The sequence below is a fragment of the Trypanosoma rangeli genome (assembly GCF_003719475.1).
Source record: "Trypanosoma rangeli strain AM80 chromosome Unknown Tra_15.4_contig_00009, whole genome shotgun sequence".
Classification (NCBI taxonomy): Eukaryota; Euglenozoa; class Kinetoplastea; order Trypanosomatida; family Trypanosomatidae; genus Trypanosoma; species Trypanosoma rangeli.
The window spans coordinates 11,205-36,599 of record NW_021705753.1 but is presented as its reverse complement, the minus strand read 5'-3'; the positions used below and the strand labels follow the sequence as shown (position 1 = coordinate 36,599).

Sequence of the window (25,395 nt, the reverse complement as noted above, 5' to 3'; positions counted from 1 at the left end):
AAGGCTCACATTTATGCACTAGCCCCTCCAAGCCTCAACAAGAAGAAGGTATGAAGGTGTTCTCCTCCAAGACGTAGGAGAAGTCCGCCTCCACGAGCGCACGCACATACGCCTCGTCCCAGCCGTCGATAAGCCGAGTAGACACAATAGACAAGAACTGTTGATGCGTTCCACCCGCCGTTGCAAAACCAACAGAGTGAGAAAAAAGGGAAAGCGTCCCGGCACAGGCGCCGATTCCCGGCATTTTGCTGTAGCATGCAGGAGGAAAGCGCAGGAGAGGCCACTGGTACCCCCTCCACGCGGCAAAAACATCAGAGGAGGACACCGCAGGTGCCCAAACGTTGTGAAGGGATATTGCACGCAAAAGTGGACGCGGTGCCAGGCGGTGCAGTATAGGCACAAACGTCTCCGTCGTATTGCTCGACAAGATAGTGGCAGTGGCATCCAAGTCGTCAAAAAACACCCAACGAAACGGCGCAAATGTGCCGGGCATAATTACCACCAAAAAGTCAAGCAGTTTAAGGCATTCCATCTGCAGCGCCAACAGCTCCCGGTCCCGGGTTCTTGCTTTCACCGCCGCCGCGCCGCTCGTCGGTGATGGGAGAGAGAGTACCCGGAGCACGCCAGGAAGGACAATAGGCCAGAATGGATGCAGCAGGGCAGGGTCTAGTTTCGTCAATAAGACGCGGAAGAGGAAGAGGGAATGGCGCACAGAGCGATAGCCGGAGCCCAACTTACTGGTGGTATTCTCTGAAAGCATAGAGTGTAACGCGCGAAGGCTGTCTGCAATGTACTCCCGAATCAAAAGACAGAACTCCCTGTCCAGCATCAGTGAGGCAGGCGGCACACACGTCACATAAAATACAAGGCGTTTTGTTTGACGCTCACGCTGCCGCTCTTCCTCCTCCGCAGAGTGAATCAACGCCGCAATGCGACTGGAGTAAGAAGACGACGGCATAAGGAGTTGGATGGCGTCCCCATGAAATGTCCGATCCTGCGACAGACACGCGAAGATAACACTCCACTCATGTATCACGCTCTGTGGAAAATGAAAAATGTCACACGTGAAGAGGGTGTCAAGTAGTTCCTGTCGAAGCCGCCGTAACATGGCGTCGCCTAATTTTACGATCACCTGCAACACGGAAAGCGCCGCCTTGACGAGCGGGGTGCGAGCACGTACCTCTACGTCCATCTGTGACTCGATGCCAAACATGATGGAAGGAAGAAGAGAACGTTTGTATAAATTCAAGACGGCATTCGCTACGCGGTCTTGGTCTGATAGGGCACTGCAGGCAAATGCCGGAAGCGACAAGGCAAGCAGCTCAAAAACAAACACCAATTCAGCCTGTGCAGAAGCGGTGTGCAACGCCACGGCAGCGACAGCGTCAAGCACTTTACATATGATTTGTGAGCAACGCTTGTCTCTGCCCCATTCCACACGACCCGCCTCGTCGTCTCCGCACGACGAGAACGAGGCCGGCAACCCCATAAGCGATTGGTCCAAGACAAAGTGAGCGAGAACGTGTATGATAAGTGGCAAGCAGACCATGGACGGGGATCCCTGAGAAAGATGCAGCGTGGCAACACCAACCAACGCATTTAATACATCCTGGGCATCACCGGGAGGAACGCGACACACATACAGGAAGGTGTGCAAAAAGTAAAACACAGCAGCATCAAATGGCATCTCCACCCCCAGCGCATGATGTCGGGAGGAGGCGGCAAAGGCATTAGTTGTAGTGGGGCGTTGCCTTATCAGCAGCTCTTCCAAGACGCGAATTAGCGACAATGCGGTCGCCCCCGCTCCTGTATTCAGTAACTGGACGATCATCTCAGAGTCACTGGGTGACGATGAGGAAAACAAAGTTGTGTCACCACTTGGCACCATAAACGAGGGCATCTGAGCTGTGTGGATACTGGTGTCCTGCAACAACTGCCTCCTTGTTGATACCAAAGACGCAGCTTTTGACGAAGTGAACAGCTCCTTCAACGGGGGTGCATGGACAGCAGCCCATACCTCTATATATGCCTTGTAGAACTCCGCCTCCACTTCTTGGGCGTACAGCCGTAACACGCGATGAATGACATTATCCGCATGCGACGCCAGCACACAGTCATAGGCCCCGTAGCGGCGGGGCTCTTCCCCAGCCGTGCCCCGTGAATGGGACCGATGCATACCACAATGCAGCTTACAGAGTGTTGACAAAACTGGCCGTACAGAATGCCGCACAGCCCCGATTAACACCGCACCTGAGCCCACCGCCTTCTGCACAGGGGAGGGACTCCCGTCCCCTCCGCCAAGAAAGGGAATATGTGCCGCAAACCAACTCACAGGGTTGTGCTTCCCAGCAGCGTGGCACTGACGCACCTGCTTATCCGCGACAAGGCAAAAGTTCAGTATGCCATAGATGCCGTTCAGACACTTCTCAGTCACTCGTAAGGCGGTGGACTCCTTCGGAGAAGTGGTTTGCACCAGTAGCTGATCAAGCACGTTGAGAAACACCTTCAAGAGGTGCACCAACGCCTTATCGCCCTGCTCGTGGAAAAAGGGTAGGAGGTCCAGCAGCGTGCTACACCACAGAGAAAGGAGGTCACAGGCAGCCCAGCCAGGCGTCAGAGCCCTCGCTGCAGCCTGCTCCACACCCGCCGCAGCCGCATCGTAAAATTTTTGAATTTTTAGCGCCAAAATACAGTTGCGAGAGCTGCCTCGCTCCACCCTGTCAGCCACCGTTGCCGAGGCCCCAACTTGGGAAGCCTCTTTGGCCAGCATGCCTCCATAGGACTCACAAAGAAAGTTTGTGACGATTGGATCCAAGGCATTCAAAAAGCGTACGGTTTCCAAGAAATGTCGTAGCATCAATACTTGCACCATGGAAAAAGATGGTCGCCGCACCACCTCACGGAGGAACTCCACCATGTGAACAGAGGTGTAGTGCCATGTGCGTACAATTGTCTCTGACGAGTCGGGGAGGGAGAGCGTTCCCTCCAGCATCAGGTTTAACGTCTCACATGCCTCAGTACATAGCTCAACGTTCAAATGTGGGTTGTCGCCCACAGTCCCGCCGGACTGCGGTGAGAGACTCCGCTGCATAAGACCCAAAAGCAGGCAACCGAGAGCTGCAAAAGAGGAATCTAAAGGCATGTCCACCTCTCCGCTTTCATCACTTCCTGCTTCTGAGGACCTTGGCAACACAGCCGCCATCAACGCCCGAGAGCCCTCAGGTGGTGGCATCTGGTGCAGTTGGTTGAGAAGCATAGAAAGAAAAGACGGAATGGTCAATATGGCCTTCACAAGACGAAGGAACTCCATTGGGTTCAAGCAATGCATATCCTGCCTCTGCCATATGTGACTATTAGGATGCGAGGGAGCGCAGTCCACTGGCTCAGCCACCTCACCTTCCTCCGTCGTGCCCTGGAACGTGAAATACCGTGCAAGACGGTCAAATAATGGATTCAACACGCGGTAAAAACAGGGAAGTGATTGACGCACAATGGACTGGGCCAGCCATCGCAGCGAGGCGTCCTTGTGGTCCAGGGCCTGAAGCATCATGAAGAAGCCCGGAAGAAACAAACTTCCCGAGATATGTTCCTCATCTAACAAGCAAAAAAGCAGCAGCAGACGCTCCCCGTTCTCCGTAGTGGCCACGCTTGTGAGGTCATCGAGGATGACCCGACCCTCCTGCATGGCGTACAGGCGAACCAGCAGTTCCACAACTTGCGGTTGCGCCCCTGTGCCGCAAGTGCCCAAGAGCTCCCAGAGGCGTGGTAACAGCTTCAGCGTCAACTCTTGCATACAGATAACGCCTCGCAGTGCCTGCGGCGCCGTAACTAAATTCAGTAGATCCACATACAGCTGAAAAGCGTGTTGCTGCACTGTAGGGCATGTACAGCTTGCCACAGAGACAACAGAGTACATCCAACTTTTCAGCGCTTCTGTGTACGCGCCAAAAGCGTTGTCAAAAGACAGAGTTTTGCTACTGGACTGTAACAAGCGTCGAAAAAGAGAAAAGGCGGTGTCATTGAGACGTGCCAGTGTCTCCGCATACACGTCACTCCCGCGCAAGATGAGCTGAGACACGGCAGTGGAGCTGCGCATAATTGCATCCAACAAGGCAACCTCCTTCTCCCGTAACACGCCATATTTCCCTGTCAACTCCACTCGGTCCTGTAAAGCGGAGAACATGCCAAAAAAAATAAAGTTGAAGGAATCTAGACATCCATTAATCAAGCTTTGAGCAATAGTAAAGTGGGCAGTGTCGTCCCCAGTGGTGCCGTGTTCCAACGTCTCGCAGGCACCACACACGATGCTGCACAGCGATTGAGTGGTTGTGAACACACCCTGAAGGAAGGCGGTGGTTCGATTCAGGTCACTGTCCACTAATCCCAACACGTGAGGCTCCACAACGGCAGTCAGGCCACTTAGTCGTTGAAAGCAGATCTGTAAATCCAAGAGAACTTTAGCATGTGTGTCGGGTGACGGGGAGTTCCTTGCGGTCTCAGCAACACTCAAATTTGCCTGTGAGCCTGTCAAGACCTCCCTCAAGCCCTCCAAGCCTTGTTCCAGTACCGCCACCAGGTCATGCTCGTAGCGAGTAAAGTAATCCCACGTAACCATCGCAAAGAGTGCACTGAGAGTGGAGTCAATGGCGCTGCTCTGACAAGGACCCTCACGTCGCCGTAGACCTATGAAAACAAGTAAATCGCACACAAACGGCATAACCAAAGGCATCACGTAATCCACAAAAAGGTTTCCTGTCGCCTTGGCGGAGCCATCAGCGCCGTCGTCACAACCCTTGGCATGACTTGCGTGACCAGCGTCACCACCATAACAAAAACCAATGTTATTCGGATTATTATTGCCAAGATTGTTATCATCATCATCGCCATCACCGACCCCATCGGAGGCAAAGACGTGCTGAAAAAGACTCATAAAAGCGCGTAGCCAGACAGTTGGCATCACACAGGCTTCTGTTAAATCGTTGCGTGTCTTTGCAGAGGTGGAAGGGTCAAGCAGGGAAAGACAATGCTTACATGCGGAAGTAAATAAAACCTGGTAGTAGGACGCCTCCAGAGGATTCACTTGACTCGCATGTGTTCGAGTCCCCCTCGCGGCGACGGGAACAAAGCTCGACTCCCACCAACAAACAACCCCATGAAATGCCTGGGCCACAAGAAATGAGGTTACATCTTGCACGTATATAGAGGCCTCTTCAGGGATGGGGCCCGTCAACCACGCCGCGATACGTCGACGAATGCTAACAGTAACATCTGGAAGGCCAAGCAGCTGAATCACTGCCGCCACCAACAAGGAACGCTCGGAAAACGTAAATGTTGTTTGCTCATTCAGTGGTAAGGCGCCGATGAGAACGTCCAGCATAAGCCGATGCTTTCTCTCGCTTGGCTCTTGTAGGGTAGCAAAAATGGCGCTATGGGTAATACGGGGATCTCCAGAAAGAATAACAGAGGTTGTTACGGAGGCAGCTACAATACTGTTTTTTTGCCCTTCTGCGGCTCCATCTTCACACTCCAGCGCAAGAGAACTGCGGTTGCCGACGTGGGTGTGGGGAGGCTCCCCACACAAACGCAGCTTCATGTACAACAAGACACAACCACGCAGTGAAGGACAATTTTTCAGCGTTAGCCATAGTGCGGCGTACACCAGCCGGTCACCATTCCCCTCTACCCTACTCTCTAACAACGTGCCCTGCTCGTGGTGGTTGCCCTCGCTTTCCCCACATTCAGTTGAAATTACAGGTCCTACTGCCGCTAAATTATTTAACATGGTGTGAATGGTCCCCATTATTTGGAGGGTAAAACGATATACGTCGCTTGTGTCGCCTTCCTCCAGGCCACTCAGTACACCTGAAAGAAGTCCAGGCAGTTCTACAGCCACGGCCACAGGGGAGAGTCTGCGTAGCATGTAGACCTCCACAAAATGCAGTAACTCGCACTTGAGCTGAATGGAGCACTGAGGCAGGAGCTCAAGGACACCAACAAGCAACAGCGGCATTTGCCGTATGAGCAGTGCGGTCCCCATGCAGTAGCAGAGATGCTGCAAGACGTCAAGGGCTTTTCGATGCACGCCCATTACACCCTTCGGCTCAAAGCACTTCCAAATGACGCGGCAGAGTAGCACAGGATCTGGTAAAACTTCGGCGGCCGCCTCAATGTTGCTCTCGATGCACTTCAGCAGCTGCGAGAGCATTGAGGAAAGAGAAGCCCAGTTTGAGGAAGGCGTTCGGTCCATAATCCACAGCAGCTTCACCATTTCCCCCAAATACCGTGCAACCCGTTTTGAAGGTTGTGGAACCACCACCGCCGCCGCATCGCCCGGCTGTGTATTCATGTGCTCCAACTAAAAGGCTTTGAAAAGATCAGCCAAAGAGAATGCATAGAGCAGGGTGGGAAAAAGCACCATAAATCTTGACGCCACGAGCAAGCCGTCAAGCTGGAGTGGAGGGGAGAATAAGGGGGAGGAATGGTAAAATCCGAAAGAGGCTCGTATAAAAAAACAGACAAACGCAAGAACAATGCACATACCACAAAGAGGAATGAAGAATACCAGAAAACCCAACACTGCGTCTGTTCCACAGTCCCACATCACCACATGTTTCAGACGTGGCATGGAGAGAGCAAAGAAACACAGAAGCAAGAAAGGAGTGGGAAGGTGAAGGAGGGAGGGGAGGGGCTGGAGCACGTGTCAGTGACACAAGCTTTACTATCACGTCGCCGTTTCTTTCTTTTTTTTTTTTTACAGGAAGATGGCAAAGGGCAATCGCGCCCACCACTCATTCCCCTCCTGTCAACCCAGTTCAGTCAGTCACACATCACCTCTACCACATGATTTCCTCTCCTCTGTTTATTTTATTTTTCTTATTTCCCACATCTCACCCTTTTACGTCAACGCATCGCACTTCAGCAAACTTCACTGACTTATATCCCCCCCCCTCCCACCACCATCTCCCTTTTAAATCCCAGACGTTAAAACGGCAACACTACCTCACATTTTCCTCTTTATTTTTGCTATCGCCCTTAATTTCCTCCAGAAGGCGCACCGTCCCTTCTCCTGCCGGGCGCACTCGACGCACGCCACTCTCTACACACACACAGACCTCAACCTTTTTTAGTGGTTCAAGTTGCTGTAGAAATCGTCAGAGAACTTAAACGACTCTTTCTTCTTCAAGTATAGATACGTCATCCCACCAAGGACGAGTAGCGCTAGCAACAAAAGTACCGCGAGAATGATCACTGCCTTTTTGAAGTGCTCTTTCTTGTCAGACTTATGTGGTGCGGCTGTGGTAGTCGTGGTGGACTGGGTTACCGTGGGCTCTGGCATGTTTGGCGTCGTAAACTCCCACGCGTCACTCACTCGATAAAATTCGTAGGCGTCAAAGTTAATGAAATTTAGCTTGTACGTTGCATCCACCTGGCACTGCCCTGCATCTGCCCAGGCTCGATGGGCGCGAAAGTATATAAGATTGTTCTTGATGCAGCCAGAGGCGCTAGAAGCGACAGGAAAGCTGCTTTGGTGAGGCAAAAGACGGAGTGTGGTGTCGTAGACTGTGGAAGCCAGTGCCGCCATGCCAAACGGAAACACAGGGTCAACGTCCGAGGGAAGCAGCAGCAAAGGCACTTTCGCAGGGGCAACAACAGCTGGTGCGACGTCGTACTTTGGGTATGCTTTGTACATATCATACATCTTTTGCCAGTCTTTTAGGCTTGGCAGCACCAGCCGGTCCGCCAAGGTCTCCGCAAAGAGATCCTCTGGCGGCAGTGGTGGGCGGGTCAAGGTCAGCTCATTCACCAGCCAATTGTACCGCTGCGGCACAAACTGTGAACAGGGAGCTCGCTCCTCTGAGTGCAAAGCGGTATACAGGTGATTAAGCGCCGCCTGATCCTTCCCCGTGCAGCGTTGTAGACGATAAATAAAGGACGGTATCAGTTGAAGCAACTTCCACTCACTTAGCATTAAAAGGTGTTGCGGTTTTTTAAGCATTGTAGCAAGAAGGGTGCGGTATTCGCGGTGCATATCTTTTGGGTCAATCCCCCAGTCAAGACGGCTGTTGCACGGCAACGTATTCGCCTCTGCTGCCTTCATAACGTTGACAAGGCGGTTCCACATCCCCTCAAACGCACCAACATGAGAGACACATAGCGCAGTCCCATCCTCCTCACAGAACGCCAACAATCGCTGCATTGCCCCGTCATAGCCACGGATGCTCCTGAAGAGGTCAAAGTAGCCGGGGTGCGTAAACCCTGCCATGATGACAGAAAGGCCCTTCAGGTTCTCTCCCATCTCCAGCAGCCGCTGCACGACAAAGTTCCCAAGCCCCTCCGATAGCACCACATTTTGCCTATCCTTGCCCAGCGTACTCAGTACCCACAGGAGGTCTTTTGCCGTCTCTATCGTTGAATAGTGGGTCATGTTCAGCCCAGAGCGAGCAATCTCCGCTGCGCAGGAGGCGTTGGGCAGGCAGCGGTCTGCCATGCTGTAATAATCCGGGTTGCAGGTGATTTGGGGATGGGCAAACTCGGAGCCGCGAGGCAAAAAGCGTACAACGTTAAAAGACTCTTTGCTCAGGTCCGTGGCCCAGTCAAGGTCAAAGTTGTCCCCCACATACCACACAGTCGTGTTGGCCCTGTTTACGTCGGTGCCATCCACGACGACGTCGAGGAAGAAGTAAACATTTTTCCCGTTCTCCAACCACGACTCCTTCGTCGTCACATTGGCGCAAAATTTAAACCCCGTATGGCAGCCGGTCCGGCTCCAGCTAGGGGGCAGGAGGATCCGCCGCAAGCGCGGTGGGTGGAGAGACGCATGCAAAAGGAACAACAATGTGGACAAAGACGGTAAGAAAAAGCCAGAACTTATCCAGTGCCTTCATTGTGTATGACATATTTTTCTTTCTTGTATGTGTATGTATCCCTGCTGTATTGCACCCCAAGGCAGCAAGCAGGTGCGAGCCTACAGGGGCGGCAAAAGAAAAGAAACAAAGGGAAGCAACGCAGGTGGTGGTACAAGACGTCAACAGGGCCCCATAACAAACTGCAACACGAGGACAGCAGCGCACACGCACGCACATATATATATATATAGAAAGACAGCCAGACAAACAGAGCAGGGGCTCGGAAGGAGATGTACCTAAAGATATATTCTTCCAGTTTTTTTCGCTTCTTCCACTTCCTTTGCTTTTGTCGTCCCTCTCGATCTCTCTCTTTCTATCCATCTGTCTTCATTTCCCCTGCACTGCCCGATCTGTTGTGCATTACTTGAAAGATAGAGAATGGACACCTCTCCCTGATTCTGAAAGACGCCTTCTCTCTGCTCGTTTATTGTTGTTGTTTTATCATTTCGTCGCCGAATTCTCCGCAAGTGTTTGTTTTGTCTTCGCAATGAGTGCGTCGCCCTGAGCCTTGAGCACCTCCGCCTCACGTGTCTTATTCGCATCATCGTAGAGGAGTAGCAGGGTGGAGAGTCGGAAGTACAAAATGGCAAGGCAGGATGGATCCATCTCCTCCAAATTATCATCGAGCACGTCTGAATCCTCAAAGCGGTTGTTGCGTTGACTCTCCGCTGCGTCCATGGCGGTGGCGGCGGTATCCGCCTCCTGCTCCGTTGGCAGGCAGTCCCGCAGACACTTTTCCGCCTGCTCCAGAAGGCGGAGTCCCTCCTTCTTGGGGGCCCGCGACGCCATGATAAGGAAGACCTTCGACAGTAAACTCAGCGTCTCCCGCTGCTGCCCCGGGATGGCCGTCACCAGCTCCTTGATTTTGGAGCAGTGGCAGCTCGTGTTGACGTTGTACAGATTGATGAAGACGTTCTTGGCCAACTTGATGCGCTGCCAAAACAGCAGGGCAGTGGGACTCTTGAGGGCAAACTCAATGAGAGCTATACCAAGCTCATGCATGGGTCGGGCATACGTCACGTACTCTTCGACCGAGCATATAGTGCCCTCAAAGTCCTCGCAGAGGTAGCTGTAGTAGTAGAGGACATGCGACTCCACTATGGACTCGATGTGTCGGCTGAAAACAAAGATGTAATTCAGACATGCCGCAGCCAGTGATGTACACCCTTCGCTGATAGAATTCTCACTAACGGCACGGAAGACGGTGCACGCAAACTCGACAAGTTCCTCCTGCTTCACAGCCCTGGGCGTGGAGCCTTCTCTCACGATAAAACGGTAGCGCAGGCCCTCCTCCTGCGCCGGCTTTAGCGTGCAAAGAAAGAACTCAATGGGTTGCCCAAGGGAGTTGTGAAAATCCACAAGAATCGAGTAGCACGCATTCTCCAAGCAGCGCCACCACGCAACCAGTTCTGTGCCTTTCTCCGTCTCTGTCAGAACCTTCCCTGAACGCTGCGTGTAGGTGCGACGAAGGATTGGGCACAACAGACCGTGACCGCCAATCATGTGCGCAGCCTGACATTTTTGTGAACAGTACTCCACCGCCCCGCACTCCGTGCAGGTGTAGCCCTGCGCATAGACAGGGTCCAGGCACATTGTGCACTGCGCACCCACGTAAGGGTCTAACACGAATCGCAGACGGTGCGGTAGCACAAATGGCTTCCCCTCGACTCGCACAGTTGCCTCGCCAATATACCATCCGTACGCCTGGCTGCCCTCACAGCTAATCGTCACGTCATTTAGTGGCGTTCCCTTCATACCCACAACGACCCCCTCAAGCTTGTCAAAGCAAACGTCAAAGCGGAAGGCCTCGGTATACTGCCAGTGACAATGGCAGCGCATCACTACTGAGACTTGTCTGTCCTTCACTGGTCGGGGCACACGGCCCAAGCCAGGGATGACAACCGGTTCCTCGCTACTGCTGTTAGTACCGCACTCACCTCCCATGGCGAATATCTTCCCCTGAGGCCTCACCGAAAGCACCTCATTCTCGACGGCAAAGCGCAAAAGAATGTGCCAATCGCCGAACTCCGCGGAGTTTTGCGTGGAGGCAGACATGCTGCCTGAGGCTGCAACCTTTTCCTCATCCGCGGCGCATACTGGTGTGAAGTGTAACGTGAACAATCCCGAATGCATCCCGCTCGTGCTCATCGGATCTCCGCGTCAACAGGCAAGCAGGCGCCCGGGCAAACAAGGAAAAAAAAAGAATAATAATAAACCCCCCTACCGTGCTGCCAATTGTGAACAAACCAAATTGGAGTGAAAAGGCGCCACAGAGGTACACACGCAGGCTGCTCTTCCCAAACTCCTCCTTTATCTGTTTTCTTTCCCTCTCACTATAGTTCTGTTTTGTTTTTTCTGCTTCCTCCTCCCCCCCCCACCCTCAACTTTTCTTTTCTTTTTTTGCGTGGGCGTAGCTAGTGCTGTTGTTGTTGTTGCAGCGGTGGTGGTATCACGACTGTTAGATTGTACCCTTCGCTTCTTGGTCTATCCTCCCCCTTTTCTCCTTCAGCCTCTCTGGGCGCGAAGTCAAGCACTAGGGGGGTGTCACGCGACCAGGCAGAAGCGATGCCGCGCACAAAAGAGAAATAAAGCAAAGGAGAAGAGGCGTTGCCGTTGCCGAAGCCAAAACAAAAAAAAAGAGGAAGTGAAAAAGAGGTTCAAATAAACAACCGCCACTCCCCGTGTATCCACCTCGAGAGGAGTAACACGGCCTGTGGGGTCAGGCTGTCACGCTGAAGCACCACCGCTGTTGCAGTCCCCAGCGGCTACCACCACTTGTCAGACCCCAGGGCCTCACGCAGAAATATGGTCGCGTAACTGGAAGGTGGAAGCATAAATTTAACCGTCGCGTTAAATCCGTTCGCCGCGTCCGCCTCGTCAGTCCCCTCCAGTGTAAAGATGCACCCCGTCGGCTGCACAACCGTCCGGCGCATTGCACCTGAAAGTGGCACGCCAAGAACTTTCTTCTGCTCCAGCACATCGGAGGCATGCAAGTCAAGCTCCGTCAATGTCTGCTCAAATGCCGGACGCAAGGCCTCCTCAAACTTCACCTGGTAAGCCGCTAGGGGCAACACGTCTACCACCCCCGCAACTGAACCCGTGCGATGCAGCTTCGAGATCATAAGGTTAAAAATAAGGCTTTGGGCCGCGTTTACCCACAAGAGACGAATATTGTACGGTACGGTCAAAAGTGCATCGTGGCACAATTGCTGCCAATGGGTGGTACAACTACGAACATCGTCCGCGGAGAGCGGCGTTGCTGGGGATGCGTGCTGCGTCCGATGTAGTCGTTGTAGAGCCCGTACAACGCACAGAGCATCCCGGGCGTTGGCTGGCACATAACGAGCCTCCATACGCTCAGGAAAAAACGCGTAAAACCCTGGAACACAACTCACGATGGTGCTCACAGCTGCCGCCCACCTCCCCGCCATCAGATGAACCCCGACATGGTCCTTCGTGCTCTGTACACGCTCGCTAAACCGTTGCTGTCCAAAGTAGTTTAAGAATCCGGTCGACTCAATCTGTTGTAGGCGTTGGGTAAGCGTGCGAGGGGTCATCCCCCGCACATCCACGAGGCGCACGCTGAAGTAGTTTCCACTGAGTTGACCCATGCCAATCGGGGTGGAACAGGGCCCCGAACGTTGCAGAATCTCCATGTAGCTTGAAGGGTCACTGGGCCACACCAGACGAACACTTTCACCACCTTGCGGCCTTGGTCCTGGATGATGCTGGCCGGAGAGAGGGACGGAGCAGCGCTGGTACGTGATGGCGCACTTGTCCTTAAGTCCTGCCGTACACACGGCCGTGTCGGGGACCCCAAAGTGCTCCGCCAGAAGAAGCCGCATCTCCATCACGTCGAGGTTGCGCTTGCGAACAACGAGGTGTGTGAACAAACCCGACGAGGCGCCATCAACACCATCACGGGCACGTTTCCCCTGGTGCCTCGTCAACGAGGCCTTGAGTGTCACCTGCCCATTTGTGACACGACACATGAGACCCGGATAACGTCGAAACACCATTTTGTGAAATGTACAGCGCGTTTCTTTTGTCGTCTCCGGTGGAAAGTTAACCGCGATGCAAAAGTTATTGCTGCGTGACACCGCGTTACTCCATGCCTCCACCGTGTCCGCGGGGCCCTCGCCCAGGAGGTGGGCAAGGAGGAGATAGTCAGTGTCGTACATGGCAAGCACATGAAAATCCAAAGTCTCAGCAGGACCGCATAGGGATGGAACACGGCGTGTTTCAGTGCGAAGGTAGGGAAAGGCATTCTTCAGCGCGCGGTGCAGCCGCTGCCGTTCCCTTTTCAAGTTTAGCACCCCAAAAAGATACTGCTTTGCACTCGCTTCAGAATCCGCTTCCATGGTACCCGAGGCGTAATGCACAATGGCTTCATGCTTGCTGCCAAACGTTGCAAGTAAACTCTCGCGTGTGGCCTCCGTGAGCTCATCATCTGGCGTTAACAGACCAGCTACATCGCCGTCAGCATCACCATCACCATCGGGCAAGACGGCGGAACGGCGGAAGCAGCAGCAGAGGCCGGCGTGTTGCGGGGTCCGGTGTCCACAGAGAGGGACGCCGCTGCGTGGGGCAGCTGGTAATCCGCCGCATCGGTGCGGGCACCTGTGGGGTCAACCTCCACAACAACAAAGTCCTCGGGCCGTTGTTTGATCCGTGCGGTTGCGGAGCACTCCACTGGAAGCAGAAACTCCGTGACACCACACGCCCACAACATGACACCCTGCAAACAGCTGGAAGAAACAAAAGGGAGTACAGAAAGAGGGCGCGGAGGAGAAGCAAACCACGACGCCCATACACACACACAAAAAAAAAAAAAAAACAGCCCCACAAAAGAAATGAACAGTACGGGGTCACACAGTCACCGCTTTGGCTTCGTTCTTGTTTCTGTTTTTCCACTTTTTTTTTGTTCTTGCGTGTATGTGTGTGTGTGTGTGTGTCGTTATGGTCATTTGTATTCAACTACTTCGCTCCTGATGACCCCTATCTCCTTCTCCTCGCCGTCCAGACACAAACCCCGTGGGAACCACGGCTTCTATAAATCTACTGGCATTTACTGTACAGATGCTGTGCCCTGTCATACGCAGACTGCCTTGCAATCTCCTCCGCCTCATGAAGCCGCTCATGCAGGCGATCACTAACAAAGTTTTTGCGCGAGATAACGCCAATCACGTGGTGATTGCGGTCCACCACCGGCAGCTGCCGCAGTCCCAAGTGACGAAAGATGTAGTACGTCCGCGAGATGCACATCAGATCCCGTACGTAGTACGCGCTAAGATCCACGTATGGGGAGAGATCCACGTAACACTGCCTCGTAGCCGCCGGCAGGAGCTCCACCGGTGGTAAAGACGGCAGACGTCGCCAGAAGATGCGCTCGCTCACTTCCCTCAAGTCCATGTAGGTCGCATGCGGTTGCAGCTCCAGCCACCGCGTTGCCGCCTTCGCCCCATTACTGTCGGGGCTATTGGATGCGGCGGCGCCGCACCCATCTGTGTCACACCTGTCCGCATCAGATACCATCAATGTTCCCTCATGCTCGCGGCCTCCGCTGCTCTCGGCAACACAGTCGCCTAAAGTAGAACTCTTCAACGAGTCCTGTGCCTCACTACCCTTTTCCCGCTCCACGTCGCGGAAGTAAATAAACCACAATAGTAGCTCCAACTGTGAGCGAGAAATAACACCGTTGTACGTGCCTGTTCCCGTCAGCACCACAGGAAAGCTGTTATGTGGGGTGGACCGTAGTGTCTCTACAAGGTGAGCCACCGTTTCCACCGTCGCAAGCGTCACGGCAGGGGAGCTCATGATGTCCTTTGCGCAGAACATGTCCAGCTTGTGGACGCTCGCCTGAACCTCAAGAAACGGGGCCGCCTTCACCTCCAACAGCGAGTGGTACAGGGAGTGGCAAAAGCGGTTCGCCACGGCTCTCGCTAAAATCACACCAACCATGAGGCAAGTGATGTGCGTCAGGTCGGAAGTCAACTCCATCATAATAACAATGAGAGAAAAGGAGAGGCGCGAAATACCCGAAAAGTAGGAGGCAGAGCCTATCAGCGCCATCACACCCGGGTCCGCCCACACACTCTTGTTGAAAAGAACTCCAATGAGTCGCCCTCCCATGGCGCCTATAAAGAGCGAGGGAATAACTGTACCACACGAAATGAACATGCCACCCGCGTAGCTAGAGCCGAGTGTGTAGAGCAGCAAGTGCAGCAAACATGCATACCATGGTGTCACCGCCGCCGTATGACGGGAAAACAAGAGTCGAATGCCATTGTAAGGACTTGTTAAGGCAAGGGTCCCGAAAGGGCTGAACATGTTCTCGCGGTCAGCGCAAAAGGCTGTGAAGAGCTCAATACCAAGCTCTTCCTTGTGCATTTTCACGTACTCCGGCACCTCAACACAGTCAAAGGCCAGTGGAAGCATATAGCACGCCGTTGCATACACAAGGGCGCACGCGCAGGGCTCCAACACACGCAGCAGAACACTTGGAAACAGTCGTTTTGAACGCCATCGGGTGAACATCACACTCGACACTGTATAAGACACAGCTAGTAGGCCAAGAGCAATGGCTCCCACAATAGTAGGAATAAATGTCAATAGGTTCATCGGCACATGATTTCCCTTTACAACGCCCACAATAAACATGGAAATAGCATAGGGGCGGAATTCGCCAGCTCCCATGCTTACTGGCAGGCTTGCCGGAACCTGCCAGCCGACCAGATAGGTGTTTATAATCTGAATCACACACATGCATGACAGACAGGAGACAAACACGAGGCATGCAAGTTGTACAGGAAAAAACGTGGCCATTTCTTCCATCACAAAGAGCATTCCGCCAATGGGAGCAGAAAAGGCGGATGTCATGCCACATGCCGCCCCTGCGGAGATGAAATCTCGCATATCGCGTGGATTTTGAAAGGTTGAGAGCAATGAGTCTGCGCTACATCGCAGAGTCCGGCTGCGCCCCGTAGGAAGTCCCGCACCAATAAGAGAGCCCATGTGTATGATTGGCCCCTCCACTCCCACCGGAAGTCCAGAACCAACGGCAAGAATGCAGGAGAGAGACTTAACGACGAGGTTTCGTATGTTAAATATACGAGGGAACATAATACCATTCAGGTAAGCCATCACATCCGGTACACCGCTGCCAGCCGCGCTTGGCACAATAACGCAACAAAGCGAGGAAAGCAAAGCGGCAAAACCGCTCCAAAGAAAGTAAATCAGATATCCTCGACCTACGTCACACCAACGTACCCCGCCAGGCGTCAGTCCAAAGAAGTCAGTTTCATTGTTCGATGCACTTTTGTCTACACGAACAATGATATAGCGCTCCAGCAGGCTTAGTTTCTGCGTCGACATTAATTCAAGCGTTTGAAGGATGAGCACAGACCACAACCCAACACAGACCCCCACCGCGATAAACATCATCCACTTCAGCCAGCGATGCTCCTTCTTTCGATTCAACATTCGAGCCTTGTACGATAAGGATTGGGCCTCGCTGTAATCAATACTCTCATATTTATCCATGCGCCGCCGCTCTTCCTCCGAAAAAACGTGCGGGCGCGCTGAGTGCCAAAACAACGGAGCCCGAAGGCGTAAAAAGGCGGCATCGCCTTCCTCCTCAGCCTCTTGGAACAACTCTTGAGACCATGCATTCGTTCCACGATCCCTCGAAGTGCTGTGCTGTGAGTGAAGGGGGTTTCTTCGCCACTGAGAGGAGCTGACAGAGCCCTCTGCAACGCCGCGGCGCCCCATCGACTCACAGGGCATTGACTATAATCTCCGTGGAAAGGCAAATAAGCAAAAAGGTGCCAAAGTAGTTGAAGACAGAGTAAATGAAAATGGAGGGGGGGAGGGGGAGAGAAGGCAAGTTTCAACGACAACGACATCGCAGACGTGAAAAGCCAGACGCGGCAGTGGTATCAGAAGAAAGAGATGGGAGGGAGAAAGGCCAAAGTTACGGTGTCACACACACACACACAGACTCAGTCCTTCCTGTGAAGCTGCCGGGCCCACACCTCCTCTTCCTCCTCTTAACCCTCGCCCTGTCTCATTGCTGCACCTCCCTGGAGGCTCTTGTGTTTGCCTCGTGTGTCATAAAAAGCCGGTGGAGGGACGCACCGTACATCGATGGGAAATGGTGCAGCAAGGCCTCCTTCCCCAGAAACAACTGCTCTCGCCACGGGGCGTTGAGGGGGACGTGCAGCACCTCGGTGCTGTTCTCCACTAAATGCAGCACTCGGCCCGGGATAGCAAGAAGCGGCAACTGATGCTGCTGCTTCTGCTGTGATTCCTTCTTCTTCTTCTCGTTGTCCCCCTTTGGTTCAGAGGCCGGGGATGATGGAAAGAAGAGGTCGCGCAAAGAGCCTGCCTGTAGCCGCGCCACCCCATCAAGGCCATAGACCCACGACGTCATCGCCTCTTCGCCCAGAAGCTCATTGACTTTGGCCACCACCGTGCGTTCGATACACGGGGCAGGCGCAAAGGCAATTGTGCTTAACTCCGTCGTCTGCCGCGCTGTGGGAAAGAAAAAAAGCAGATGAAAAAGAATTGCCTCAATAGCACCAAGAGAGTGTCCCACGCCCATAACTGCGTAGTCAGGGTACATCGCTCGAATGGTGCCAAGCGCATGCATAATGTGTCCTCCAGCCTCCATGACATTCGTGTAGAAACCACGTGGCACGAGTGTGTGCAACTTCTCCGTCTCCCCCATCGCGGCTCTGCGGTACGTGCCAAGGCAGACGGTGTTGTAGCCGCCATCCAGATTTGCAAAAATGTCCGCCAGTGAGATGGTTCCACGGAACGCGATCACCACGCGACGCCAGTGGTGGTCCAGAAATATCGCGAAGCAAGGCTGGCCGAGGCTGGCGGAGTAGCGGGCGTACGCCACCTCGAGCAGCGGGTCACATTTGTTTCCAAAAAGAATACGGCGAATGGATGAAACTTGATCAGCCGTCGACGCAAGCGCATATCGGTTGTGGCGCGGCACCCAGAGTCCAAGAGAGCGCACAACGCTGTAGAAGTAGCCCAGCTCGTACGGCAAAGCGTAGACGGCCAAAGCAAAGCGCAATGCATATACGGCGCGTTGCACGTCGTCGAAGGGCACCCGCCACGGTGAATCTCCAACGCCTTCGGGGCGCATCCTGTCATGCGGCGCGGGTTTGGATGGCACCCTCGCACGCCTGCACCATTCCCTGTACGACTCGAGGCTTCGGCAACTTGACCGCCAAGCCACGGGCAGCCGTGTGGCGAGGCTGGTGTAGGTGGTGCCCACAGCCGTGAGATGCAAGTCTAGCTCCCCAATAACCCGGCGCACACCCTCCTTGTAACCTGAACTCAGTGCGACGGAAACACAGCTGCCGTTCACGGGGCGAACGTAGAGCGGCGTTGGGCCGCACTCCACGCCTCGCTGCCTGCCGCCGCAGAACTCACATGCGTAGGTGCTGCCCACGCTGCGGGCAAAGACCGGGCCGCTGCAGTCGCACCAACGTGGTGTATGGCTCCGCAGCGCTGGGTTCCGCCAGAGCCACGCCAACCAGAACCCGCCACACGTTCGAGTGGAGAATGAAGACAGAAACCGCCACACACCTCCGCTAGTCATGCGTCTATACAAACATATATGGATGGATGTATACCGGCCTCCCTACACATCAGGGGCGATAAAAACAAAAAAAAAAGTAAACACGTAAAAGATGCTCCAAAAAAAAAAAATCAGCAGTTCAGACAAACGTATCACGGCATATACATACACACAAAAAAAAAGCAATTCATAAGCGTATAACCCCCTTCAGCCACGATACGTCGCCTGCGTCTCCCACTCACCAGTTACCAATCTTTACATGCTGTAAAAGAGCGGCATATTCAACAGAAGCGGAGATAACACGATGAAAAGGAGCAGCCTCTGCGAAATAAGCCTAAGGGTCATTTTTGTTTGTTTGTGTGTTTGGATTTTTTAAATTTTTTCCGTCTGTCTGTAAAGGTCAGGACAAACAAACAAAAAATAAAAATAAAAAATCCAACAAACAAGTAATGAGTAGGCAAACGCGAAACTGTACAGGAGTAGGCCAAGAGAGAGGGGGAAAAAGTAGACAATGTACAAGGCACTGTGGAGGGGGGGGGGGTGAAAAGTACATATATAAAAATGAGTGAAGGGCGGTGGTACCGCAGAGGGCATGAAGGGAGCTCTGGAAAACTCACCCACTCACCCCACGCCAGACAAGCACACACACGCCCGGTGACCGTGTCCGGTTATTATTATTCTTCTTCTTCTCTTCCTTTTTGAACTGCCTCAACACATCACACGTTGATGACACGCAATGGCAGCCACCACCACCACCAGCAGCGCCATCGGCCTCGCTCTTCTCCTTCAGGCTTCTGCCCGGTCACTGCTCTAATAGACACCACTTGTAGGCGCCACGCAGATCTTCAGCGTGTTGTTACACGCCAGGCGATCCGTCTGCATCAACTCTCGACGCGGCAGCAAGGGGTATACACCCCAGCCTTTACCGGAAAACGATGCCGTCCAGCCGGAAACCGCCCACTCTGCCCAAAATACAGCTGAAAAAATGGAAATACGAAAGTCCAGGCGCAGTGTGTGGCCGACAGGGTACAGGAAAATCCCCACCGACTCATCCTCGCCGGCATGCTTGGTTTCACCTTCACGCGTGCTGCACCCCGCCTCCGCATCCGGGGCCTGAATTCGCATCTCCCAGTCAAGTCCCATCAGCCCAAATGTCCCAGAGCACACGGCTCGCCGTTGGTCCTGATGAAAGTATTTACTTGCATTGGGTACACACCAAACATATCCCTGACGAATATCTGAGAGATGCCGCATAAATAACTGCTGTCGTGCTGTATTATGTGTATCCACAGAGCAATCATCATACGGCAACTCATTTATAGTCCCATCTGTCCGCTGCACTAACAATGAAATCGGAGAAACGGTGACAGTGCGCCCCTCAGGGGTAGCGTCTACTAATTCCCTTGAGGGAGACAAGGGATATTTCGACTTACTCCTCACAGAAGAGACTGGCGGAATCAATGCCCCCTTCACTTGACGCGCGCCCTTTTCAGGAAGAAGTTGTTCGATGCTCTGGCGCACGGCTGAGAAGTCAAGGAGGAAAAGAGCAGCCTCGTTGGCCTGAAGTTGTGCTGGAGCATTTGTCGTCACCGTCAAACCTGCGTCATGGTGCTGCCCCGCCAAACGACGCCCCTCATCCAAGAGCTTGGGGGTCTCCATCAAGTAGGTGGCACTGGTCACTGTGGCAAGTGCATTCCCCTCGGACTCTACGAGGGAACCGGCATGCCTGCCGGCTCGCTCCCATGAATCCTTCAACTCCTGGATGATCCGTGTGTATCGTTGCATGACACGACCCACCTCCGTCAAAGGCTCGTCTAGGCAGTGGGTTTGGTCCTGCAAGCGTTCCAGCCATTCCTTCCGCTTGCTCTCTATAAGACGATGCAGGCCAAAAAATGTTTCTCTGCCGCAGCCATTGCCTCGTCACGCCGCTCCAACAGTTCTGTCCGTTGCGATTTCAGGTGTGACTCGACACGTCGGTATTGTTCCAGCCGCGCAAAAAGTTCCTGGCAAACCTCACTCACTTTTCCTCGCATTTCACCTACAATGCCCTCCATGCCAGTTACCCCATGGCCCTTGTGGTTGCCAATGGAGGCGCAATACGGGCAAATGACGCACCCACACGTTGAGCACCAAAGCCCCAAGAGTGTTCCGCTGTGAACCGCACACGTGACGTTGGTCAAGAGCGACGATGACTGCGTTTGCCTTCTATTTATCAGGAGGGGCACCGAACCGGATCGTTTCGGTGGCCTCTGCACAAGTGATGTATTCTGCACATTTGCAAACGTGCGGCCTCCTACACTCCCCGTCCGGCGGTGCGGGACGACTGAAGCAAAGTGAATCTCACGGGGTGGCGTGCCCCGGTGGTTACGTTTTTCCGCGGAAAGCGTCAACACGTAGCGCGGCAGCGCCTGAAAATTCTGCCCCACGCAAACCGCCTTCACAACTACCCCGTCCTTCCTCTCCACCCGATGGCACACACTGTCGTAGCCGGGCGGCGGCGGCGCCAAGTTCTTCAAAAGGGAAACGTCAGACAACCACACACGGCCCAAGGCGACTTCACACAGGAGAACTTTGTGCGGCTCCGACGGAGAGACATCCTTGTCATCCTGGTCCTTCATGGAGGAGGTAAAGACAAACACAGGAGGTGGCGTGGCCCAACCACCAACATCTCCCCCGCGGTCAAACCCACGCTGCAGCACCTCGCTGCTACTAAGAGAGTTGTTTGTATAGTACAGCAGCTCAACGCGGTCCGGACCACCGGACATCCGTGTGCCACGCACGTTATCAAATAAACGTTCAAGGCTCGGGTCAGTCACACGCAACGCATTCCCAAGCGAAAACATAACGTGCTTATTCCCTGCCCAGTGCCGCACATGCTTCGCGAGCTCCGCGTACTCCGCGACATCCACGTCCGGGTCCACAGGGTCAAGCTGGAGAGGCCGCGTCTCCACCCACAAGTGCGCCAGCACAACGGTGTTCGCCGATGCGCCATGAGACGTGTCGTCACCGTTGCGCTGCTGCACGAGGGTATGCAGTGCGGTCAAAAGTTCGTACCGTTTGTGCTCAAAGTTCCAGTACAAAATAACCCTCGGGGGGCGCTGCAGAGCGTTCTTCAGGTACGCGGCAAGGTCCAATATGCTGAAGACACGGACGCAGGCGTCCTCCAAGTCCAACGGACGACGCGCGTCATCTACGTACACAACGAGCCGCAACAGCATAGACTACCAACACCTCTCCGCCCACAAAGCACTGCAACGCTGCAAAGCAAACAAAAACGAAAAGACAAGGAGAAAAAAAGAAGAAAAAAGAAAAACGGATGGTCACGAACAGAAATTCATGAGGCGTAGACGCACGGCAAAGCGAAAAAGCTGCAAAGAAGGAGGAATGGGGGAAGACGGAGGAAACAAACAAAAGGCCGCCGGTGGTCCTTTTCACTGCAATTTAGTTCTCTCTCACATGACTCAGGCACAATGGCGATCTTGATCGCCCCGCTCTCCCCCGACAGCTACTAAGAGCCTCTGGGAAGGACGCTGCTGCACCCTTAATGATGAGATTCGCACGTGACACGAGGCAGCAGTTCGCGGCTGCGTCGCCAAGCCATCCCCCTTTCTACGGATTCGCCTCCCTGTGTGCTTCCTTGTTGGTCCCACGCCTTTACTGCACAAACGCGGAGAGGAAAGAAAGGGCACAAAGAAAAAAAAAAAAACAGGAAGAAGTACGCCTCTGTGAGCAGTTGGAGACGACACGAGGTTGTCAGCCAAACACAATTGTGCAGAGAAGACGCACAACAACAAAGGCTGTTCAAATGAATAAACAGAGTGAGGGGAAGAAAGAGAAAGCAGGGCTAGCCTAAATGTGAAACTCCTCCACATCAGCCTCAGGCTCCACGTCATAGTCAATGGACAGCTTCTTCGCTCCAGCGCGCCTAGAAGCCAGAACGGAGGTGCCCGCACCCATTGCCTTATCGTCACCGTCATCCTCAATGCTTGCACTCGCATCGCCAGAAGCGAGTTCAGCGCCTTCTTTACTTAGCCGATCACCACCACAGCTGTGCGTGCTGACGCCATTTTCATCCTTCTCTTTCCGCTTCATGGGTTTCGATTTTGCCGCGGCCCTAATTGATGTTGGATTTAGGGCCTGCGACTTGATGCGTTTCGGCCCCCCGTGGGGGGCGGTCTGTCGCAACTTTTTGTGATAAAGCAACATCGACTCACGCAGTGGAATGTCGCGGGCGGAGACGCGATCAGAGTCATCGTCGCTGAGCGGCACGCCAACACCCGCAATGAGAGCCAGCAGCCCTTTGCTGCGCAGTCTGTCACGCACCTCCGTGTTGGCCATAACATCCGCCACATTTCTCTGCGCGTGGGCAAGCAGTGGAGAGGCCACAAGCGCCTCTCTTATGTCAACGCCGCCGTCACGGGTGATGAAATCGTGGAGAGAGAGGAGGACTTCCGCCGTGACAGTGCCGCTTGGAAACCGCTGACAAACGGCATTGGCGTGCTGCAGTAACTTTTCCCACTGCCCCGCTTGGCACGGGGCCTCCTTGAGGGCCGCCACGGTGACGGCGATGTGATGCGTCTGACTGGGCCCCGCCGTAGGGAGACACCCAAAGCAGATGCGCTGAAGGGGTGAGTGCCACTCCGTTCGCAGTAGTGAGTGCCGCAGCTGCACAATGGCACTTGCGATGGAAACAATCTGCGCGTCGCTAAGGCGGACCCCCTCCTCCTTCTCTGCCACTATGCCCTCACGATGTGCCAGCTCGGCGCCTAGCACGTGTGCAGCGGCGGAGAGCAGACCCTCGTGGTCAAATCGAAGGGCATGCAAAGAAGTCATACAACTGGAAAGCTCTTCACCCTTGAAGGAGGCGATGATGTTCGCGGCACGATCGCAGAAAGGAGTTGTCACCTCCGTGTGACGGGTAATGCCGAGTTTCACCGCACTATATAGTACCAGTGTGATATCACGCGGAACAGCGTGACTCGCCGAGACACGCAGGCGGGGCAGTATCTGCTGCACCACACGAATCACACCCTTCAGGACAAACGTAAAAACGTACATAAGCAAGCAAAGATCATGCACGTTACTCCTTGGGGCCTTCTCCAGAATATGCGTTGCGGTGGTGGAGTAAAACTCAATGTCACTAAACCCCATCGTCGCGCACTGTAGAAGCATATTGACCAACTTGGAGGCGTCAAATCGGCCAAGATTTTCTCTGGTATACTCTACTACCACCAAAAGCAAGTCGTTGAACGGCAAACGGCTACGCGCGAGACTCTCAAGAAGCAGCGCCGCCTCACGTGCAGTGAGAACACGCACCCAATTTCTTTCTGCAGAAAGAGACTGAAAGAGATCTGGCAGGAACGCACTTCGTGCGGCTGGAAGCGGGGCAAGCATTTCAGCAAGCTCCACCTGGACGCGTAGTGGCGCGTTTGCCGCCGCAACAGAAATCATAGACATGTGTTGTTCAAGCAACGCATGACCCCCGTAGGTGCGGAGAGAAATCATGACGCCGGCAAGAAGCGGTAACCGCCTGGCGTCCGTGCTGGCCGCCACGTCGTCAAACTTAAGGTCCCGAACCAGAGCGGCGTAGAAGTGCGTGGGTTGAACACCTGCAGGAAATAATTTCAATGCGCCGTCAGCCAACGTCAGCATGCGGTGCCCCAACGCAGGAATGGCGCTCTCCGCGCACTCGTCTAGCAGCTGCGAGAGAGGCTGGGCGGCAGACGTAAACCATTCCTTTTTCTGAAAGCGCATCATCAACCGGATGAGTGCCGTCGTTCTGAAAACGTTTGGGGATGTGGCATGCAACTCCCTCAGCCGCATGGCAGCCGCCTCCATAATCTCTACATGCATCACTTGCTTCGCCTCACACTTTTGCAGCATGTCACTCAACTGTGGATCATCCGCCACTTTCATGGCCTTGAGCGCCGACTCCAGGAATGTAGCCATTACAGCATGGTTCGATGGTGCATCCCCTCCCGCTGCAATCATGCCAGCTCCGTCGCGGTGGACTCGCCGCGCCCGCGTGGGCGCCACAGCCACCAGACCACTGTCAAACCCCTCCGCCGAACGGGTGGAACTAGCGGCAAGAAGTGACATAACAGGCAGACCAAGTCCTCTGTAGCATTCTATGACACCGCTTAACTGCTCCATGGAAATGTAGGTGGAGGGCTGGGCACAAATGTGCCGCTCCGCCACAACGTAGAAATCAGGGTACTGTACCTTTCGCTCATAAAAACACTCAATGATACGGTACAGTTGCCGCCCTGTGAAACTATCCATGCGTCTAATGCAGTGCTCTGCTAGAAGTGACCAGGTATCCTCATGCCGCACGCCAGCAGTGGCAAGAGACTGAATGAGCTGCACAGCTCCCACGCTATCCATGCTAGGCAACGCCTCCGCCAGCAAGGATACGGCAGACACGGAGATATCATTTTGGCCAAGCGCACAACATGCCGCGATGGTTCGAGAAAGCTGGCTCCCCGTCATCTGGGAAAGCTCCTCTCGCACAAGGGCAATCGCACTCACCGTCACCGGGCTGCTTTCAAGCTGAAAGTAGACTAAGCACTCCACCAACCGGCGAAGCGCTGCAGGACCGGGTGAAGGACTATCGCGGAGGTTCAATGCACTTAGCTTCGCCTTCAGTGCACGTCCAAGCTTCTCATCCAGCACCACGCTGTGGATGCGCTTCAAATAGTACAAGTCATGGATCACGCGAGAGAGCATGCGTGATCGCTCCTCTGTTGTTGCACCCGTGTTTGTTTGCGTGTGTGTGTGTGTCCGTTCTGACGTTCTTCCCACAGCGCACCTCTACAAACAAAACAAAAACAAAAACACCCATACACACACAACAAAAAAAATTCAAATCAACACACCAAGGCAGCACACCAAACA

The 25,395-nt window shown here is 53.9% G+C and overlaps 9 protein-coding genes across 9 annotated transcripts, besides 8 other annotated features; all 9 read right to left on the bottom strand.

The window, feature by feature from the left end:
- Nucleotides 1–34: 34 nt before the first annotated feature.
- Nucleotides 35–6,346, bottom strand: TraAM80_00503 (uncharacterized protein; the record flags this gene model as incomplete). The annotated part of the gene is made up of 1 exon (XM_029377580.1): nucleotides 35–6,346. The coding sequence occupies one exon, from the start codon at nucleotides 6,344–6,346 to the stop codon at nucleotides 35–37; it is 6,312 nt and encodes a 2,103-aa protein (XP_029242553.1).
- A 777-nt stretch (nucleotides 6,347–7,123) lies between these two features.
- TraAM80_00502 (uncharacterized protein) lies at nucleotides 7,124–8,488 on the bottom strand (the record flags this gene model as incomplete). Its single annotated transcript, XM_029377579.1, has 1 exon — nucleotides 7,124–8,488. The coding sequence occupies one exon, from the start codon at nucleotides 8,486–8,488 to the stop codon at nucleotides 7,124–7,126; it is 1,365 nt and encodes a 454-aa protein (XP_029242552.1).
- Nucleotides 8,489–9,347: 859 nt separating this feature from the next.
- Nucleotides 9,348–11,039, bottom strand: TraAM80_00501 (uncharacterized protein; the record flags this gene model as incomplete). The annotated part of the gene is made up of 1 exon (XM_029377578.1): nucleotides 9,348–11,039. The coding sequence occupies one exon, from the start codon at nucleotides 11,037–11,039 to the stop codon at nucleotides 9,348–9,350; it is 1,692 nt and encodes a 563-aa protein (XP_029242551.1).
- A 632-nt stretch (nucleotides 11,040–11,671) lies between these two features.
- TraAM80_00500 (tRNA pseudouridine13 synthase) lies at nucleotides 11,672–13,267 on the bottom strand (the record flags this gene model as incomplete). The annotated part of the gene is made up of 1 exon (XM_029377577.1): nucleotides 11,672–13,267. The coding sequence occupies one exon, from the start codon at nucleotides 13,265–13,267 to the stop codon at nucleotides 11,672–11,674; it is 1,596 nt and encodes a 531-aa protein (XP_029242550.1).
- Nucleotides 13,268–13,369: 102 nt separating this feature from the next.
- Nucleotides 13,370–13,405: a microsatellite.
- A 429-nt stretch (nucleotides 13,406–13,834) lies between these two features.
- Nucleotides 13,835–13,861: a microsatellite.
- A 103-nt stretch (nucleotides 13,862–13,964) lies between these two features.
- On the bottom strand, nucleotides 13,965–16,691 carry TraAM80_00499 (putative chloride channel protein; the record flags this gene model as incomplete). The annotated part of the gene is made up of 1 exon (XM_029377576.1): nucleotides 13,965–16,691. One exon carries the CDS (start codon nucleotides 16,689–16,691, stop codon nucleotides 13,965–13,967), a length of 2,727 nt encoding a protein of 908 aa, XP_029242549.1.
- Nucleotides 16,692–16,887: 196 nt separating this feature from the next.
- Nucleotides 16,888–16,909: a microsatellite.
- Nucleotides 16,910–16,971: 62 nt separating this feature from the next.
- Nucleotides 16,972–18,522, bottom strand: TraAM80_00498 (putative lipase; the record flags this gene model as incomplete). Its single annotated transcript, XM_029377575.1, has 1 exon — nucleotides 16,972–18,522. One exon carries the CDS (start codon nucleotides 18,520–18,522, stop codon nucleotides 16,972–16,974), a length of 1,551 nt encoding a protein of 516 aa, XP_029242548.1.
- A 386-nt stretch (nucleotides 18,523–18,908) lies between these two features.
- Nucleotides 18,909–18,935: a microsatellite.
- Nucleotides 18,936–18,947: a microsatellite.
- Nucleotides 18,948–19,244: 297 nt separating this feature from the next.
- Nucleotides 19,245–19,268: a microsatellite.
- Nucleotides 19,269–19,311: 43 nt separating this feature from the next.
- On the bottom strand, nucleotides 19,312–20,286 carry TraAM80_00497 (uncharacterized protein; the record flags this gene model as incomplete). Its single annotated transcript, XM_029377574.1, has 1 exon — nucleotides 19,312–20,286. One exon carries the CDS (start codon nucleotides 20,284–20,286, stop codon nucleotides 19,312–19,314), a length of 975 nt encoding a protein of 324 aa, XP_029242547.1.
- An 83-nt stretch (nucleotides 20,287–20,369) lies between these two features.
- On the bottom strand, nucleotides 20,370–21,719 carry TraAM80_00496 (poly [ADP-ribose] polymerase; the record flags this gene model as incomplete). The annotated part of the gene is made up of 1 exon (XM_029377573.1): nucleotides 20,370–21,719. One exon carries the CDS (start codon nucleotides 21,717–21,719, stop codon nucleotides 20,370–20,372), a length of 1,350 nt encoding a protein of 449 aa, XP_029242546.1.
- A 457-nt stretch (nucleotides 21,720–22,176) lies between these two features.
- Nucleotides 22,177–22,216: a microsatellite.
- A 134-nt stretch (nucleotides 22,217–22,350) lies between these two features.
- TraAM80_00495 (uncharacterized protein) lies at nucleotides 22,351–25,227 on the bottom strand (the record flags this gene model as incomplete). Its single annotated transcript, XM_029377572.1, has 1 exon — nucleotides 22,351–25,227. The coding sequence occupies one exon, from the start codon at nucleotides 25,225–25,227 to the stop codon at nucleotides 22,351–22,353; it is 2,877 nt and encodes a 958-aa protein (XP_029242545.1).
- Nucleotides 25,228–25,255: 28 nt separating this feature from the next.
- Nucleotides 25,256–25,281: a microsatellite.
- Nucleotides 25,282–25,395: the final 114 nt, after the last annotated feature.